Raw genomic sequence first — 17281 nt, forward strand, 5'->3', positions numbered from 1 at the left:
CATTAATCTAAATGACCAGAAAATAATCAATATCTGCTTTGTTTTGCTCCATATAGATATTGCCTCAAAGAGTTTTCACAGGAATTCTGAGAGAAATGATTACATTTATCCTAAAGCACTTGTTTAACATAAAAATCATAAAGCAGTTTCTCGATACCAGCACCAGGTAATGAGCACCAGGTAAATATTTTATACCACACCACTGAAGCCGCCACTCCAAACAACTTCCGGAGTGGACATTATGCCCTCTCAACTCTGACCTCCCTGGCAGAGCTGCAGACCTTACCTCCACAACATTGGTGGGGTTTCGGATGTAGATGCCAGATGGTGTCAGCACTTCCGGACTGGAGAGTCCCTCAGCACCGGAAACACGGATGATCACATTGTTTCTTATTATACTTCCCTGTTCTGACTCGTCTAATTGAAGAAAAGATGCATCAAACAGAGATGATTTACAAACATAGTTAAAATTTATACAACTCAACACTCTTCTTTCTGCTAATACACATTACATTTCACATAATGCACATATGTGTATGTATATATATAAAATATTTAGTATGTTCAACAAATCTGAGATATCTAACATTCTGCTGTCAGGCCTGTCTATACCATACATGACAACTTAAATGGATTGTAATAGATTTAAAACCAATTTACATATTGACCATTTTTTCTTGTTGGCATAGCTTCCCACAGGATGTATCTTACCTCCATGTATGTACCTGAGAGAACAAGAGATCATGCACATTTCATGTCACCCAGGAAAATGAAGGACACTGTAACACTATTTCTTGTTTTGGGCGTGGCTGGTTTGGGTTTTGTTTTTGTGCTTTTATCTATGAACCAGACAAGGAGATACAGATTATATGGACTTTTTAGTTCTAGAGTATCACAGATCAGAAGTTCATTTTAGACAGAAAAAAAGAACAAAGAAATAGATCTCCTGTTTTACTTCTCAGGAAGAGTCTAAGTGACTGTCTCCATAATCAAATGCCACACAGCCTTGTGTCAGCTCCAGCCCCATCCCCAGCTGTTCAAATTGGCCGCCAGCTATCTGCATGCCCCCTTCTGCCCCTGGAAGATCTAGAATGCCCTGAAGGAACAGGCCAGACAGTGCCTAGGACCCTCACGCCCAAACCACTGAGGTTTAGAATAGAATAGAAGAAATAGAATTGGAATAGAAGAAAATATAAGAGCATGAGCCACGCTTAGGAGAGAGATGAGACACTTGGGGGGCATCAAAAGACAGCAGCCCCACAGATCCCTCATGTCTGGATCTCCAGGTATCTGCTCCCATGTCATTTCATAAGTCTGGGTTTGCAAACTCATTTTGCATGAAATCGAGTACTTTATAATGCACTCATAAACAAATGCTCCAATTCCCTCACCTGCAATACAATAGACGTCAAGAGCCTCCCATTCACAAAATCCAAGCACTAAAGGCTAAATTCCTCCTACAGATTTTCTTCTTTGCCTTGTTAAAGGCTATTCTATATAATTGTCATCTGCTAAATTAATATTGTTTGAGTACCTTCCTGAATTTCCGCGGCAGCTTTCAGCAAACTTTTCCCTTATACAAAGTAGGAATAAACAAAGTCACTCCTCCATCTGTTAGTTTGACTGCTCTCAGCTGTCCTTTTCTGATCGAAAGATTCTCCCACACCTGATCACGTCTATCGTCCTTAGCTCTTTGCCTTCTGAAGCTGGAGCTCATTTTTCATTTTTTAATAAGGATTGGCACCTGAGCTAACATGTGTTGTCAATCTTTTTTTTTCCTTCTCCCCAAAGCCCCCCAGTACATAGTTGTATATCCTAGGTGTAGGTCCTTCTAGTTGTGGCATGTGGGACGCTGCCCCAGCATGGCTTGATGAGCGGTGCCGTGTCCGCGTGCAAGATCCGAACCGGCAAAACCCTGGGCCGTAGAAGCAGAGTCCGCCAACTTAACCACTCGGCCATGGGGCTGGCCCCTGGAGTTTGTTTTAAAGCAAGTTCATATGATATGTATTTTCTCACTAAACAGATTCCCTCTTAGCACTAGAACCTTTATAGTTTTTATCTCAACAGATCGTTCTTAGAGGAACACGTACATTTACCCACCGACAATGTCACAGAATTAATTGAAATACAAAACACCATTTAACAAATACAGTTATAGTCTTACTTTCAGTGAAAACCTCTGACTTGCTTTTCTATTCTGATATAACCAAAGAGCCTGTGTTCATTAATTCATTCATTTCTTTCAACAAATATACCTACAGTGCACTAGTTAATGCACTAAACGCTAAGGAAACAGTGTTCACACAAAATCTGGTGGTAAAAACAGACGTTAATCAGATGATCAGAAACATCATATATAACTTTAAAGCAATGATGCTTTAAAGCAATTGGTGCTAAAAAAGTTTAACAGATGAAGTTGACTTGGGAGTGTGGGGGAGAGAATCTTATGGGGGAAGAGTGAGTGGTTTGAATAGAGGCCAAGAGATTGTGCAAAGGTCCTGAGGCAGGAGAAAGTGTAGTCTTTTGAAAGAATTAAAATTAAATAAGTCAGTATAGCTAGAGTGCAAAGGGAGACAGAGCAAGACAAGTTTACAAAGGTTAATAAAGGCAAAATCTCTGAAGGAGTCTTTTAATCAGGTTAAGAAATTTGTATTCTAAGAACAACAAGAAACTTTTAAGGAGTTTTAAGAAAAGGAGCGATATGATGAAATTTGAGATTTTTAAGGATAATTCTGGGTTCTACAAGAGGAATGAAATTTAGAAGACAGAAGTAAATAACAGGTGACCAATTAGAAGATTCTGAAACATGGACTTCTTCAGCAAGCCACAGGAGCAGCTAAGAACAGAACTCAAGATTTTAAACTACTTAGCAAATACCCAGGTTTGACAATCTGTGAGACTGTACAAAGACATACTTATGTGACTTTGAATTACTGTGAAAATTGCTGACCATAAATTTCAAAACCTCTCATTGTATATTTATTTAACCTGAACTCAAATGTCACCCTTCAAAGATCAATTTCTTGTCGGTAAAGTTTGGTAAGCTAATCAGTGATGACTAAATTTAAATGCAGAATTTTTAACTATGGCCTATTCCTAATGAACAGAGGCTAAGGTTTTCATACATTGGGAATTCAAATTTTGAGACAATTCCTTTTTAAAAACTATGTATTCTACTCAAGAATGGAAAAATTAAACAAGCTCGTCACTTACCCACTAACAGTGCATGGCCTAAAATATTATAGAACACGTTACTGGTCACCTTCAGGCCCAAGGTCCTGGACATGCTGAGGCCTCGACTGAAGGAGCCCCACACTGTGCAACCCTGTAGGTAGGAATCTGAATAGGAGAGAGTGAGGTAAAACCTTGAAGTGAGTCTCGAAGGCTCTTCAGATCCTGTTGATCATCTCCAAAGCAAGCTCTAATATAACTAAGAACACTTCCCCACACTACAATGAAACTCAGGAAATTAAGAGCGGGAAGCAGAAACCAAATCAAGAAAATGGGCAACTCAGACCAATGCGCCTCAAAGATACCAAAGATAAGCAGGGCGGAATCCAAGGGTCAAGTGCTAGAAAAGGAAACCACCTGAGGAAAGAGACAGTATGGCCAAACCACAGAAGAATGCATGGCTGTCAAGATCTCCAATTGGCCGCTATCGCTAGTGTCAACTCTCATCACAACATGGCAGTCAGCAGCTAGACAGAAGTTAAGGACAATGAGAAGAGAGCTGCTTAGGGACCAAACCTGACCTTTGAAAATTACATCTTGCATGAGGAGATGTAGTCATTATTTCTTGAGTTGTGAAATAATACTTTTAACTTGCCAGGCAATAATATTCTTGGCCCAAGCCAGCCAGACATTCTTATTCCAAATTGTAAGCAAAGTCAGATGCTGACCTGAGGATCATAACTCTTATTTTTTAAAATGGTGGGTTTATGAAACTAAAGGGATGTACCCTCTACTATTAAGTACTCTTTCTACTAAGTACACTCTGCTAAAAGGAACTGACATTTAGAAAAATCATTGCACCGGTTCCAGAGGCATATTTTATGACCCCGGAAATCAAGTTATGTGGACTGGATCAGTCAGTGAATAAATATTTACTGAGTATCAACTATACATTTCAGGAATTGTGCACTGTGCAGGAGATATAAAGATGAAGAAAACTAAGTAAATTCTGCACTTCACAAGTGTAAGAAACTTACCCTAAAATAATTAAAATTTATTATTTGGATAATCAAATGATAAATCCTGAAACAGGAGATTTGTGTTATCTCTAGGTAATGAGAGATATTGTATGGTTGTCAAACGTTTGGAGTACAGGAAAAATTGCTTTGGTTTGTGGAATAATTTGACTGAAATTTGGACTATCCAGAAAATTCTCAACTATAATGTCATCATAGATACTGGGACTCCACATTCGCCTTGATCTTAACTCCCTTAGTAATGGGTGTCCTCACATTACTCACCAAGGATCCACCCCAATAAATTAACCCATCCATAACTACTTCTGGAGGAAATTTTGCCTACTGAAGACTTTTCCTGACTCCAAATCTCCATCACATCACTCCATCAGTATATGCCTGCCATCTGAGCAATCAATAAGTATTAACGTGTTCATAGAGCTATTATGAGTTGAGTTCAGGGATTGGTAAATCTTTAAAAGTACCAAAGATTCCAACATCCCCCAACTCCTGTGGCTGCAGGCAATTGGCCACACAGGGTACAAGGGCCTTCAGGGCATGAAACAATAAAAGATTCTTTGGCAAGCATGCCAGAAGTTTCTAACCTCTGGGTTAATGTGTTACCCCCTCCCAAGAAACACATTTGCGTTTTAACAGACACCTACAGGAAATAATGTGTTAACTTAGTGGTTTTCAAACTTTTTTTTAAGCACTGAATCTTTTTGCATATAAAAATACATAACAATAGATAAAAGTGCAGCTACTCTAAAGCAGAGATTGCAGGAGGCAGATTAAGCAATTTTGAGCAAAGTGGATTTTGATTATGTTCAATGGATAACTTATATGTGACTGCTGCCCTCACTTATACTGGAGCTGGCCCCCACATCAAATACTATGCAGCACTATAGGCATCAAGAGCCCAAAGAACTAGAGAAAAGGGCACAAAGGTATAATCGTCCCAATACACCAGGCAAGGAGCCATGTTAGGAACCATCCTCCTAAATGAATGTCAAAAATAAATAATGGAGAAGAGATGTGGAAAATTGGGATAAATAGACATCCTTGGCATGCAAATGATTTGAAATGAGAAAACGATGCTGCAGCTGGCGAGCCAGGATCCTGCTCTCAATGACCTCAGGATTACTCTGTCATTACCTGTTGAAATCCTAGCATCTCTCATGCCCACCTGAACCAAGTGCGCCCTGATATCCTTTGTCAGGCATCACCCCTGGAGCTCCACCCCTTTCTAGGAAGGCAAAGCTTGACTGTGTGGGTGTTGGAGTTGTGGAGGGATGGAGAGGATGACTGACAAATGGAGCTGCTGTCCTCATTACCTAGCACCTGGACCCCAATTCTCTGACTCTCCGCATGTCAGCCTCTGGTACTGGATCTTTGCCTGGATGCTTCTGTGTCTCTCCAACTTTGCTTTCAGAACCTTTACAGCACATCTGATCATGTTCATTTCTGGTTCTGATCTTGTTTTTTACTTAGTTGTTCTCACCTACACTAGATGTTTCCTACTCCCATCCTATCTCTTCAGCTCTGGCCAAGATCCGCACACTCTGCCTAGTCCGTGTTGCCAGGAAAAGTGTCTAGTTCTCAGCCCATTCTCCCCCATTTTCCCAGACAGAAGATTCCTCTGAGTTAGGACAACTTCACATAGAAGTGCTCTCCTCTGTGCCTGGACTCCCATGACATTGCTGTGTACTATTCACTGTCAATTTGCCTGTAGTCACAAAGCTAGTAAATGGTAGAGGCAGGAATCAAAACGTGGATTTGTGTGGTTCCATCCACATTTGTTGTACCTATAGTGACGTTTCTCGAAGTGTGCTCTTCAGACTACTTGCTCCAGAATCATGAAGTTTGCTTGTTAAAAATTCAGACACCTAGGCCTACCTTAGACTAGAATTTGTCAGGGCAGGGTCTATAACTCTGAATTTAATAAGCTCCCCAAGCGACTTTTTAAGCATACTGAAGTTTGAGAACCACTAATCTAGAGTATAATTACCCATCTCTGAACCCCCATGTCCTACATAATCACCTAGCACGATTCCCTACACGTAGTGCCTTGAACATGGAAGAAGAAAGAAAACTGAGAAGCCATAGGCCTGGACCCACTTACCTCTCATGGCTCCCACCAGAGTCAGCGAGCTCAGATGCTTACGGAAGGCTTGCCCCAACTCCCGGAAGAGCACACCCTTCAGCTGGACTCGGCTGGGCTCCCCCGGTAAGGACTGGACGATGAGCCTGGCCCCCAAATCTCTGGATCCCAGCATCTTCTCACTCTTGGAATATAAACAATTCTGCAAATTACCTGAAATACAGAACGAACTCAGGGGGACCTGAAGCACGTGTAACATGCTTCTAGACAAATCTCCCAGTTTGAAAGGCACTGTTCACACAAATGACAAACCATTATTGTTTATTTCATTTAATAATCTTACTTCCCTTTTACTTTGATTCTCCTCTTTGGATTATTAATTAAAACATCTGATAACTAGGACACAAAGTTGCCTTCATTCTACTATTTCCAGAAGCCCCCAAATCAATCACCTTAATTACCATCACAAAGAGGCTAACTATACCCCACTAACCCAACCTAAATAGATGCTTATTTCAATCCAAAAGATCCCCCGGAGGCAGCGTGCAACAAAACGACCTTCTCGCGGTTAATAATTATAGAGAAGAGACGGGAGCCCTGAATGTAAACACAGCGCTCTTCAGACTTAAGCTGTCCAATGGGGCTTCCCCTTTGCTTTGCTGCTTTATGGGTTAGGAAGTCAGCAATAATGCCACTGCAGAAATGGCAAAAGGCTCCAGAGAAGTCACTGAGCAGCCCCCACCAACACCTCCTTCCCAGCCGTACCCACAGCAAGGATAGAAAACTGCATGAACATAATGCACACAACTCCTATAGCTACAGAGAGTTGTGACTTCACAACATGTGAAAGCCTCATAATCTACAGCCTGGGAAACCAAAACAGACACTTTCTGTTGACACATGGCATTTGGTGGTGTAAACTAACCTCAGAATGGAGAAGAAATTATCTCCTGAATTAATTCTTTCTTATCCATGTTAATAAACCAAAGAAGTGCCACTAACACAAAATGATGTATCATTCCACAGTAAATAACCAACAATAAATTTCAGAGTCCAGTCATTTGCTAATATTCAGAGAATAAATATATAAGGGGTAAATGAAGAGGTGTTTTATATTTGTATGCTTTCTCATAATTTTGATTATTTATGCCAGTGATCCATAATATTTTTGAGTGGCCGGGCCTCTGTCTTATTGTATTTGGCTACCTCATTCCCACACTTCGGCACCACACAAAGAAGGGGTGAATGACATATTATTTTTTTAAAGAAAGGCTATGAATTTGGGGTTTTTTTGAGAATTTTATAATAACATTTAAGAGTTGTGTTGAAATCAGGGATTTTTTTCCATTAGGAGCTCACAGATTTATAATGGCCTGAACCTAGAAGCGTGATCTTACTTGCAGCATGATCAAATGCAATGTTTTGTACAATATGATCTCAGAATACCTGTATGAGAATTACCAGAAGAGTTTGAATAGAATGAAGATCTCATTTCAGCAGAGTTGTTAAAGTTGGTAGTAACTGGATTCGAACCCACTGTATCAAAATATTTTTCAGAATGACATATTTGTGAGCTAGATGACTGGGGTGGTGGGGGTGGGGACAAGGTCTCTCTCACCCAACCATATCCCAACATTATACCCCCATGAATCTATGTAGACATGACTCAAATCTTTAACTCCGGCCTTGACACTTCTTCCAGGCTCCAAACACTACCAGACATCTCTACTCAGATGCTGGCCTGGCATCTCAGTCTAAACATGTACAAAATTAAGCTCAGGATCTCCACTTCCCACTCCAAAACGTGTTCCTCTTCCCATCTCAATAAATAGCCTCATCATCTATCCAGAGCTCATGCCTGGGAGTCATCCTTGACACCCACACCGTCCTGGACCAAAGTTGACAAATGATGTCTTCACAACATGTGAAAGCCTCATAATCTACAGCCTGGGAAACCAAAACATAACCTACTAAACTAACCATCCCTGAAATAGATGTTTAATAGGCACATCAGCGTGAGTCAGTGCCTGTTATTCTTCTAGAAGATAAATTGACTTTTCCAACCACTTACATAAAGTATGTGGTGGTTCATTCAGACAACAAACTCCAAAAGTGGGGGTTGGGGAGGAGGCAAGAGCCCTACTAGTCAGTAAGAATGTGCTGCCTGTGTTGGTGACGCCGACATTAAACAGCTTTCCTGAGAATTTTAGAAGGGGCTTGGAATTCGAGTTAAGTCTTCTTTATAACCTCTAACGTGGAAATTTAATTCAACTCTCTAGATTTAATTATTTAACAGGAAATTTTTTTCCCCAGAGAAATAATTAATTTCTCAAGTGGATACTATTGTCTATCTCTTTCACAAGGCTGTTGAGGGCAGGAGATGAAATGACAATTTATCAAGAGCATTCTGAAAACTATGGAGTATTATGGACATGCAAAGATTAAGGGTTTTTGTCTTTTGAAATAAGTCGACAAAACCACATATCATTTGACAGTAAGAATGTTCTTTTTTACTCATTGGACTTCCGAACAAAACATTTGTCTACCTTCTGAAGCACTGGCCTCCTGGCATGACGCAAGGAGCTTCATCCTCTCATTAGTGAGATTTCCTCGTATGGTAATATTCCTGCTGAGCAGGACCACCATGACCTTTAAAATATGGTGCTCTCCAGCCACCCAATTCTCAGTGAAGTTGTGAGAATACCTGAAAAGAAGAAAAAGAAAAAGATACATCTGAAGATATCACTCTGAATCTTATTGGGAATAGCGAGCCACCAGACTGGCGTAATTCACCATTTGGGGGTCTATTCCTTTATAACCTCAGATACAGAAGAGTAGACTATGGGCACAAGGATGTGAAAATTAAGAACAATGCAGACTATTGCACTGACCACCTACTGTAAGACGGAAGTTATAGAGCCTTACAAAAAAAGCCTATTTAAGAAGGCTAAATCTTCAAAATATTTCATGCCTCGTGATTTTCTTGTCATCATGTCTGGCATTACCTAATGTGAAAATAAGTCATTGAAAGACAAACAACTGTACAGACACCAATGCAGTCAAGACCTCATCTTCTTCCATCTAAACGGAACCGAGCTGACATACAGTACCTCAAGGGTGACCTCAGATGGAGGTCTGCATTGTGCACAGTTTCCACAATGACAATCTCTTCCATGGGTTTGGCACCTGCTACACCTATTCCACTGATGATGACAACTTCATCCCCAGGGTGCCAATCTACAGCATCTTCCAGAGCCAACACTGTGTCCCGGGCATAGGCAGCTGCTCGAAGATGGGTGACCATTACTTCTGGTAGCAAACCTAAAGCAGTCCAAGGGAAACTTGCCTTTAGACATTTCAGTAGTTAATAATAAATGTGATATTATTTAGCCAAAGAATTCCGTGAAAGAAGAATCTGGGAAAGCAAGCTTCAGGCTTGATAAGCACCAATGCCTCCAATGCCTTCACTCTTTTGGATGTTAGTTTTCTCATCTGTCATATGGTGCAAATAACGCAGGATTGAACATGGCGTAACATGAAAAACACTGGAATTGGAGTCAGACGAAGCTCACAATTGAATCAGTTTTGTCATATTCTAACCATATTCTTTTGGGTGATATATTCAAGAGTAGGCTTCAGTTTCCTCTATTACAAAGCACAAGTAGCAAGGCCTTTCCCCATAGAGCTTTAGGAGGATTAAATGAGATAATATTTATGAAACATCTAGCTTGGACCTCGCCACATGATAGATCTTCAATATATTTTAGTCTTTTCTCTTCCTTCCCTGCATCACACTGTACTTTGAGGATCAAATTTTGCCACTTCTTTCTTATTTCAAATATAAACAAATGGCTATTAGACTTTCTGATACAGAAGTCCATAACAAATTTCTAATCTGAAGACTTCAACTCACTTTACATATAGGGTTAGTAGAGTCCAAAATCAAAATTTTCCCTGATTCATTGTGCTAAATCTTGGTGTATTAAATGATCCCTTTAAACTCTAAAATTGGGTGTATTCAAGTTAGGACTGCTAAGCAAAGTTAAAGAAGGGTTTAGATATCTTGGTTTGTATTAGGCTCCAGTGCATCCATCTCATCTTCCCCATATAGTACATTACCCCTTAACTGTCAAAGATTCAAGAAGGTAGATGGTCTCACAGTTTACTCTGGCTTTTCCCGCAAGAGTCAAGGCAAAGATTTTTTTCAAGCCATTATCTGAAGCAATACTTCAGAAAACACATGGCTTACTCCCAACTCCTTCTTCTTTCCTCAGTACATTTCCTTCCTCTTTTGCAATAGATCATAATTTACCTTTAGCCCACAGCCACTTACTGTCCTCCCTTGTTGGGCTGAAGTAGAGTAATAATACTCGAATGTCTAACTGCAGAGGTGGCCGACAATAAATCATTTTCAAATTATTTTAAACTTCCCTCTTTATTTATTTGTCTCTGTGTGTGCGGGCACTTGTACCAATAATGTTGTTCCAGGCTTAGAAAGGTCTCTGGGTTAATGATGTAATTTCTGAAGTTTACTTGGGCAATAATTTTATCTTAAAAAAATTTACAGAGTTCAAAATTTCTAATTATAGGGCAGGTGAAAATTAAGACATAAATCATGCCAAAAGAAAATAATTTTAATTTTATTCCTTATTTGTACGTTTTAACCTTTGGGAACAAAAAAATGAAATAAAGTCTATTTATATGTACATGCATATATATGTGAATTTCTATGATCCCTTCTTGAATGTCTACACGGAGAAAACCTCTATGAAGCATAGAAAATGTTTACAAAAGACAAAATGCTATTAAATTCTGTGATCAATGATTCACAATTCTCAATCAATATGCAACAAACACCTACTATGTACTACCAACATGCAAGCTACATGTGGCAGAACCAAGAGTAGGGACAACAAAGAAATTTCTCAACTAAACATTCTTACACATAACAGTCAAGCCTGAATGAATGAAAAAAATCACAGAGAATCTTTGGAGTGAGTTTTTAACTGTTAACCTAATCTTATGTCCTTTCAAATGTTGACAGAGCCTCTAGAAAGCAGTAAAATTATCTCATAATTTATTCATTTCCTTGCAAAAATAACACCTCTGTGTGTATGACTAAAACATCAAGCTTCGCTGTTTCATGAGGGCCAGCCTCATATTTCTAGCAACATAGCAGATATTGACAATCGGATGAGTTATTACCATCTCAAACCCAAGAATGCCAAAATAATTTTAATAATCACTTGAGCTAGACCCCCTGCAAACAGATTTTATTCTTCTGACCATTCTGCGTTGTTCTTTCTTTTAAACTTTGCTATGTTATTTTAATTACATCCCTTCTTTTTCATTAACCTGCAGTATCTTCCTACTGTAGTCAGAAACAAATTCCCTTCCTGACTTTCAAGACACTCCATTATCTGACTCTACTTTATGGTCTTGGAATCCTTAATAAACTCTCCATCCCAGGAAGCCCCGTCTCTTTGTCTCTTGTCTTTTAACAGGATCATTCCTACGTCTATCCCTTTGCCCATTCTGTCCCTGCCATCTGTGTGCTGGGCCTTCTTCCCCTCAACTATTCTTCCAAAACGCAGCTTGAGCTCCACCTCTTCCGCTGGATTTCAGGGAGCACTTCAGCCCATGCTGATGTCCACCCCCTCCCATCCATCTTGTAGTGATATGGGATTTTTACCTGAGCTAAAGGTCTGTGTACATCCGGGTCTTAGGCATGCCCAAGCATTCCTGGCTAGTTTGCGGGCCATTTGTTTGTGCTGCTTTGCATAGGAGAATAAGCCTACACAAAGGAGCAGATGGGAGAAAAAGAGGATGATGGAGGTGGCATGGGGTCTGTCTCCAATATGAGTCCTCTCTCCTGACCACATGGACCCGTGACTGAACCTGAGGAAAGAACCTGAAGGAACTCTCAGATGGCTTTTGTACCTGACGCTCCCCTGCCTGGGATTCTCTCATCTACTCACTCTGCCTCATTCTTCAGAATGATGTTCCATTTGATTCCTCAGAAAAGCCTCTGAGAACTCCTAACTAGGTCAAACCTGTATCATAATCTGTTGCATTACTATGTCCCTCTCCTTACTAGTGCTTAACACACTGCACACTCTGTTACTGTCATTCTCTCTCTCCCTATTAAACATGACAGCAGGAATTATACCTATATTTGCTCACCATCATAGCACCAATGCCTATCAATGTCTGGTATATAATAGGTGTTCAATAAATATGTACTGAATGAGAAAAATCATGACCGAGACATGAAGAAACAAGCACCCCAAAGTTCTGGCATCCAGATGTTCAGGTGGGACTCCAAGTGGCAGAGAGAGGCGGTCACCACACTTCATCATGGAACACAGCACACTCCCACACCTAGGGGTTTGACCCCCTGGGCAGCAATGGAAGTCTAAACCCTTGGCATCCATGTGTTGGTATTCTCATGGCAGGTACCATGAGCAGGGGTGGCAGGGTACAATGACCAAGAAAACCAACATAGGAGGAAAAGTGCATGACAGAAGCCTCATGGTGACTGCGGCAGATAGACTGGTTGATGAACTCAAATGAAGTGTGTCATGAGAACACCTATAACAAGCAGACAGGAATGCTGGAAAGAGTTGGAGGTTGTGCGGGAGTTGCGGGAAGTGGGCTGTAAAATTTTTGTTATCGCTACTGAAATATCCATAGGCTGAGCAGGTTCAGGGAGGCCTGGGAAGATGTGAGGTAAAACCTATAGTCCGCAGCATATAGTTCAGTACTAAGTGATTCTGTAATTATTACAGGGCATACGTCTTATCTCCCCTCGTCAACAGTCAGCACCTTGAACACAGGGCCGCTGTCTTATGCTTCCTTCACATACATCAGAATTCCTAACACAGTCCAAGGCTCACAATTAGCATTCAGTTCATAAGGATTTAAATTAACTATTTTGGATATTTTCTTCTGGACAACTACTTGTAAGCACCCATCAGATATATACCTAAAGGAATATATAACATTCAATATGTAAAAAGCAGTAAAAACAACATAAAACTTTATTAAGAAGTTAGAATAAACCCAACCTATGGTAAATAGTTTTACTCTGAAGAAAGAATTGTATGTTTTCTGTTGGGTTTCTCTTTGTCTTTTAACAAATTGTACAAATTAGGAAGCTAAGATACTACAAGGACAATATTGCACAGTAGTAAAATGTCAGCAGTAAGTTCTGAAACGGGGTCTTCTGAATTCAGAACCAAAGAAGTGGACACATAATGAAATTCCTGGCTTCTGGAAATAATTATATATTGACTATATCCAATTAGCTTTGATAGTCAAAAAGTTATATTCTTTACTTTATAAATATTACTTAATGCCACAGAACATGGAGCGACCGACTTCTCTGATGAAGAAACCATTGCACACACTTCACTTCACAGAACTCTTAAGAAACCCAGGTTGGGCAGCTCCCTTCCTTTCTATGCCACGAATCAAAAAACATGTAAAAATACAGTTTAAAAAGCTCAATAATTTATGAATGCGCTTAAATGAAAAAGGGCTATGCTCTTAACTTGTAATTTAATACAATGTTTAACCACTTTGGGCTTTCAACATTGACCTGTTAACCAACAAACTGTTCATTTACTCCCACTAATGACTTCTACCCATAATTGTATTTCCTACAAATTATTGTTCAAGCATTTCAGCGCCATTCATCCATAATTACACAGTCCCAGAGAACCATCTTGCCAAATGGGCATGGAGAGAAAGAAAATAATCTTTGTGGGTTAACACACTTTAAAATCACTAATTGTCCTCTGTTTGTTTTGTAGGACTTGAATCTTTATTCCAAGTGAATAACTGCCAAGACCTTTCCAAATCAGTAGAAAGAAAGAGAGAGAAAGGAAGGAAGGAATCATTTCATTAAAATAACGTTCACATCAGAATAGAAATATAAAGAACTCAGAAAAGAACTATAAATATTTTTCTCAAATATATACAATTTATTTCCCCCTTATTTCTGCACGCAGCTTCACCCTTATCCATAGCAAAACCATGAATGCTATCTTTTCTTCTGTGTACATGAACATTTCTCAAGCATTGGAAACACAGACATAAAGGGAACATAGTCCCTGTCCTCCAGGGTCCATGATGAGTACAGGAAATGGACAAACAAAAATCATAAATGCACCCTATTAAGTGTTAAGACAGAAGGATATCCAGGGTCTGCCAGTGATCAGACATGGAGCACCTCACTCTCACGGAGGGAGGGGCTGTTTCTGAGAGGTGACAACTGAGTTGGGTCTTGAGGGATAAGCCACAGTGGGCCAGATGACCAAATGGGCAGAGTGCTCTAGGCAAAAGCAACAGCGTATACAACGGTGTGGGACAACATGACATATTCAAGTAACTGCTATACACGTGGCATGGCCAGAATGCAGGGATACCGAAGGGCCGGGACCTTATGAGTCAGTGAAACTGCAGCTGAAAAGGTGAGAGGGACCCACCTAGAAAGGGCCTCGCAGGTCCTCCCAAAGAACTTAGAGTTTACCCCAAAAGAGATTTGGAAACCACCAAAGGAATATTTGGAATGGTAACTAAGAAAGCATACTGTTGTGAGACTAGCAATAGTTTAAGCCTGTAAGTACACGTGTCACACAGAGGGGAGAGAATCCTAAGGGAGAAAATGTACTTACTGCACATTGGGGAAGATGAGAGAAAAATCTGGGTCAAGTCCTGAGATGAGCAAGAGGCAGCCAGTGGCGTAAGAGTGAGCTTGACGCGTTCTAGGAACTAAATGGAGATCAGAGATTCTGGAGCAAGATGAATGAGATGGAATGGTGTGACTGGGCAAAATGATGTGGGACCTTGCTGGCCTGTTTTAAAGGCCTTGAATCTTATTCAGAATAGTTACATCAAAACCCTGGGTGTTGTACGAAGAACAGATCGCAGTAAAGTGAATGAAAGTAAGAAGACTATGTGGAAGGCTACTGCAGTATTTTTGTTGTTGCTAGTGTCATGGATTCTCCTAGTGCCCCTGTGTACAGCAGAGGGAAACCCTGTCCCTTTTTGCACCATCCTTTCATCGCCCTGTACTCTATCAGACAATGCTCCATCGATATTCACAGGGGTTTCATGACCAATTTTTTAAGAAGTGGGTGGTCAGGTCTTTCTTCCTAGTCTGTCTTAGTCTGGAAGCTCTGCTGAATACCACAGAGCACCAGCCAGGTGCTCCTGTGACCCTGATGGTATTTGAATCCCAGTGGCAGAGCTTTCAGTATCACAGCAACACGCAGCCGCCACAGTGTGACAACCGACAGACGGATGGTATGGTTCCTTAATCGGGACATGAACCCTGGCCATAGGAGTGATAGTGCCGAATCTTAACCACTAGCTGGCTCCTGCAGTATGTAAAAGGCTAATGTAATAGTTCAGACAAGAAGCTTTGGAGTTTTGAATAAGAGATAGGCAGTGTATCTGGAGAGAAGTATAAAACTTTGAGATATCTTTTGGAGAATCAAGTGGACTGCGTGACTGGCTCTAAAAGTAAGAGAGAAGATGTTCATGCCTCACTGGCCCACAGCTGATGCAAGTTGGTAGATAAACAGGGACATTTACCCAAACAGGGTAAGAAGATAATAAATACATTCAAGAAGTATTTATTGAGCACCTACTATGTGCTACGGGCCATGTGCTGTTCTAGGTCTTGGGAATACAGTAGCGAGAAAACAGTCAAAAATCCCCTGCCCACATGTAGTTTATATTCTAGTGGTATTCAGTTTTAGACATATAAAGCTTTAGATGACCATTTAGACAAGTTACATTTTTTTTTCTTTGAGGAAGACTAGCCCTGAGCTAACATCTGCCAATCTTCCTCTTTTTGCTGAGGAAGACCGGCCTTGAGCTAACATCCATGCCCATCTTCCTCTACTTTATATGTGGGATGCCTACCACAGTATGGCTTGCCAAGCAGTGCCATGTCCGCACCTGGTATTTGAACGGCGAACCCCGGGCTGCCAAAGTGGAACATGCACACTTAACCGCTGCGCCACTGGGCCAGCCCCTAGACAAGTTACATTTTAGATGTTAAAGAGAATATCCAAGTGAAAACTTGAGTCTAGGGCTCAGAGGAGACATCTGAGGCTAGATTCATAAAGAAATATATAAATAGAGGTTAATCCATGGGAGTGGGTAGGGTTACTTGGGAGAAAGGACATAGTTATTAACGAAGAATACCCAAGACCAAACCCATGGGCACATAGTCAATCAAAGGTTTGGTAGATGAGGAGAAACCTAAGAGGAGCAGAAGAAGGAAGAAAACCAAAAGATGAAGATACACATTTATTCATAATTAAACAAAATAATGCAGAGGAGACAAAGTCCTATTCCTCCAGGCAACTGTTTGAGGACTCATTCCTCCTCATCTCCTTGCTCTTTTTTGTTATTTTTAAGGTCTGATCACACCTCCCCACCTCAGCATTTCTTGTATTTGAGCCCTGTTGCCCACTGTTCATTTCATCCATCCACCAGCATGAGGCAGGTGTATAGTAGCAGGATCTGAGCTTTGAGAGGAAAGGGATGGAAAGAAAACCCTGCCCTTCTACTGTTTCTCATTTCCCCCTCCCTCCCTCCAGCACGTGGCCCTGATCATCTACTATCCCTAGCAACAGTAGGAGGTGATAAGTAATGGACTCCTGTTGAGTACACCATCTTGCATCTAAGCTGGCTCCCTCTGCTCCCAGAACCCACATTGTGCCAGGCCATTGTGTCTCCTCTGAGAAGCCATTCTCAGGGCAGCGAGACTGAGAGCATCTTCTGTTACTAGTACTCAACAAGAAAAGAATGAGATAGTAGAGCCCAAATGGAGAGAGATGTGCCCCTTGTGTCCCATGTTGGAAACAGACCTACTGTCCCACACAATTATTCTTAAACACAGTGGTCAGCTGCTATACTCCCATTAGCATTAGACAGAAAGGATACTCAGGTAAAAAAACTGTTGAGGGCTCACCTA

At 40.7% G+C, this 17281-nt stretch overlaps 1 protein-coding gene across 4 annotated transcripts in view; it reads right to left on the reverse strand.

Annotated features, from left to right (window-relative positions):
- PKHD1 (PKHD1 ciliary IPT domain containing fibrocystin/polyductin) overlaps positions 1 to 17281 on the reverse strand; it is a 414787-nt gene that overhangs the window by 238660 nt on the left and 158846 nt on the right. For all 4 annotated transcript variants that reach the window (XR_002802305.2, XM_014734488.3, XM_070244730.1 and 1 more), the window contains 5 exons: positions 9399 to 9609; positions 8835 to 8992; positions 6310 to 6501; positions 3214 to 3339; positions 287 to 417 (listed from right to left, as the gene is read on the reverse strand). Coding sequence is in view for 3 of the 4 variants with exons in the window: in XM_014734488.3 (XP_014589974.3) it covers positions 287 to 417; positions 3214 to 3339; positions 6310 to 6501; positions 8835 to 8992; positions 9399 to 9609 (818 nt within the window). In the remaining variant the exon portion in view is untranslated. The remainder of the gene's footprint in view (positions 1 to 286; positions 418 to 3213; positions 3340 to 6309; positions 6502 to 8834; positions 8993 to 9398; positions 9610 to 17281) is intronic.

The sequence above is a fragment of the Equus caballus genome, chromosome 20 (genome assembly GCF_041296265.1).
Source record: "Equus caballus isolate H_3958 breed thoroughbred chromosome 20, TB-T2T, whole genome shotgun sequence".
In the NCBI taxonomy this organism is placed as follows: domain Eukaryota; kingdom Metazoa; phylum Chordata; class Mammalia; order Perissodactyla; family Equidae; genus Equus; species Equus caballus.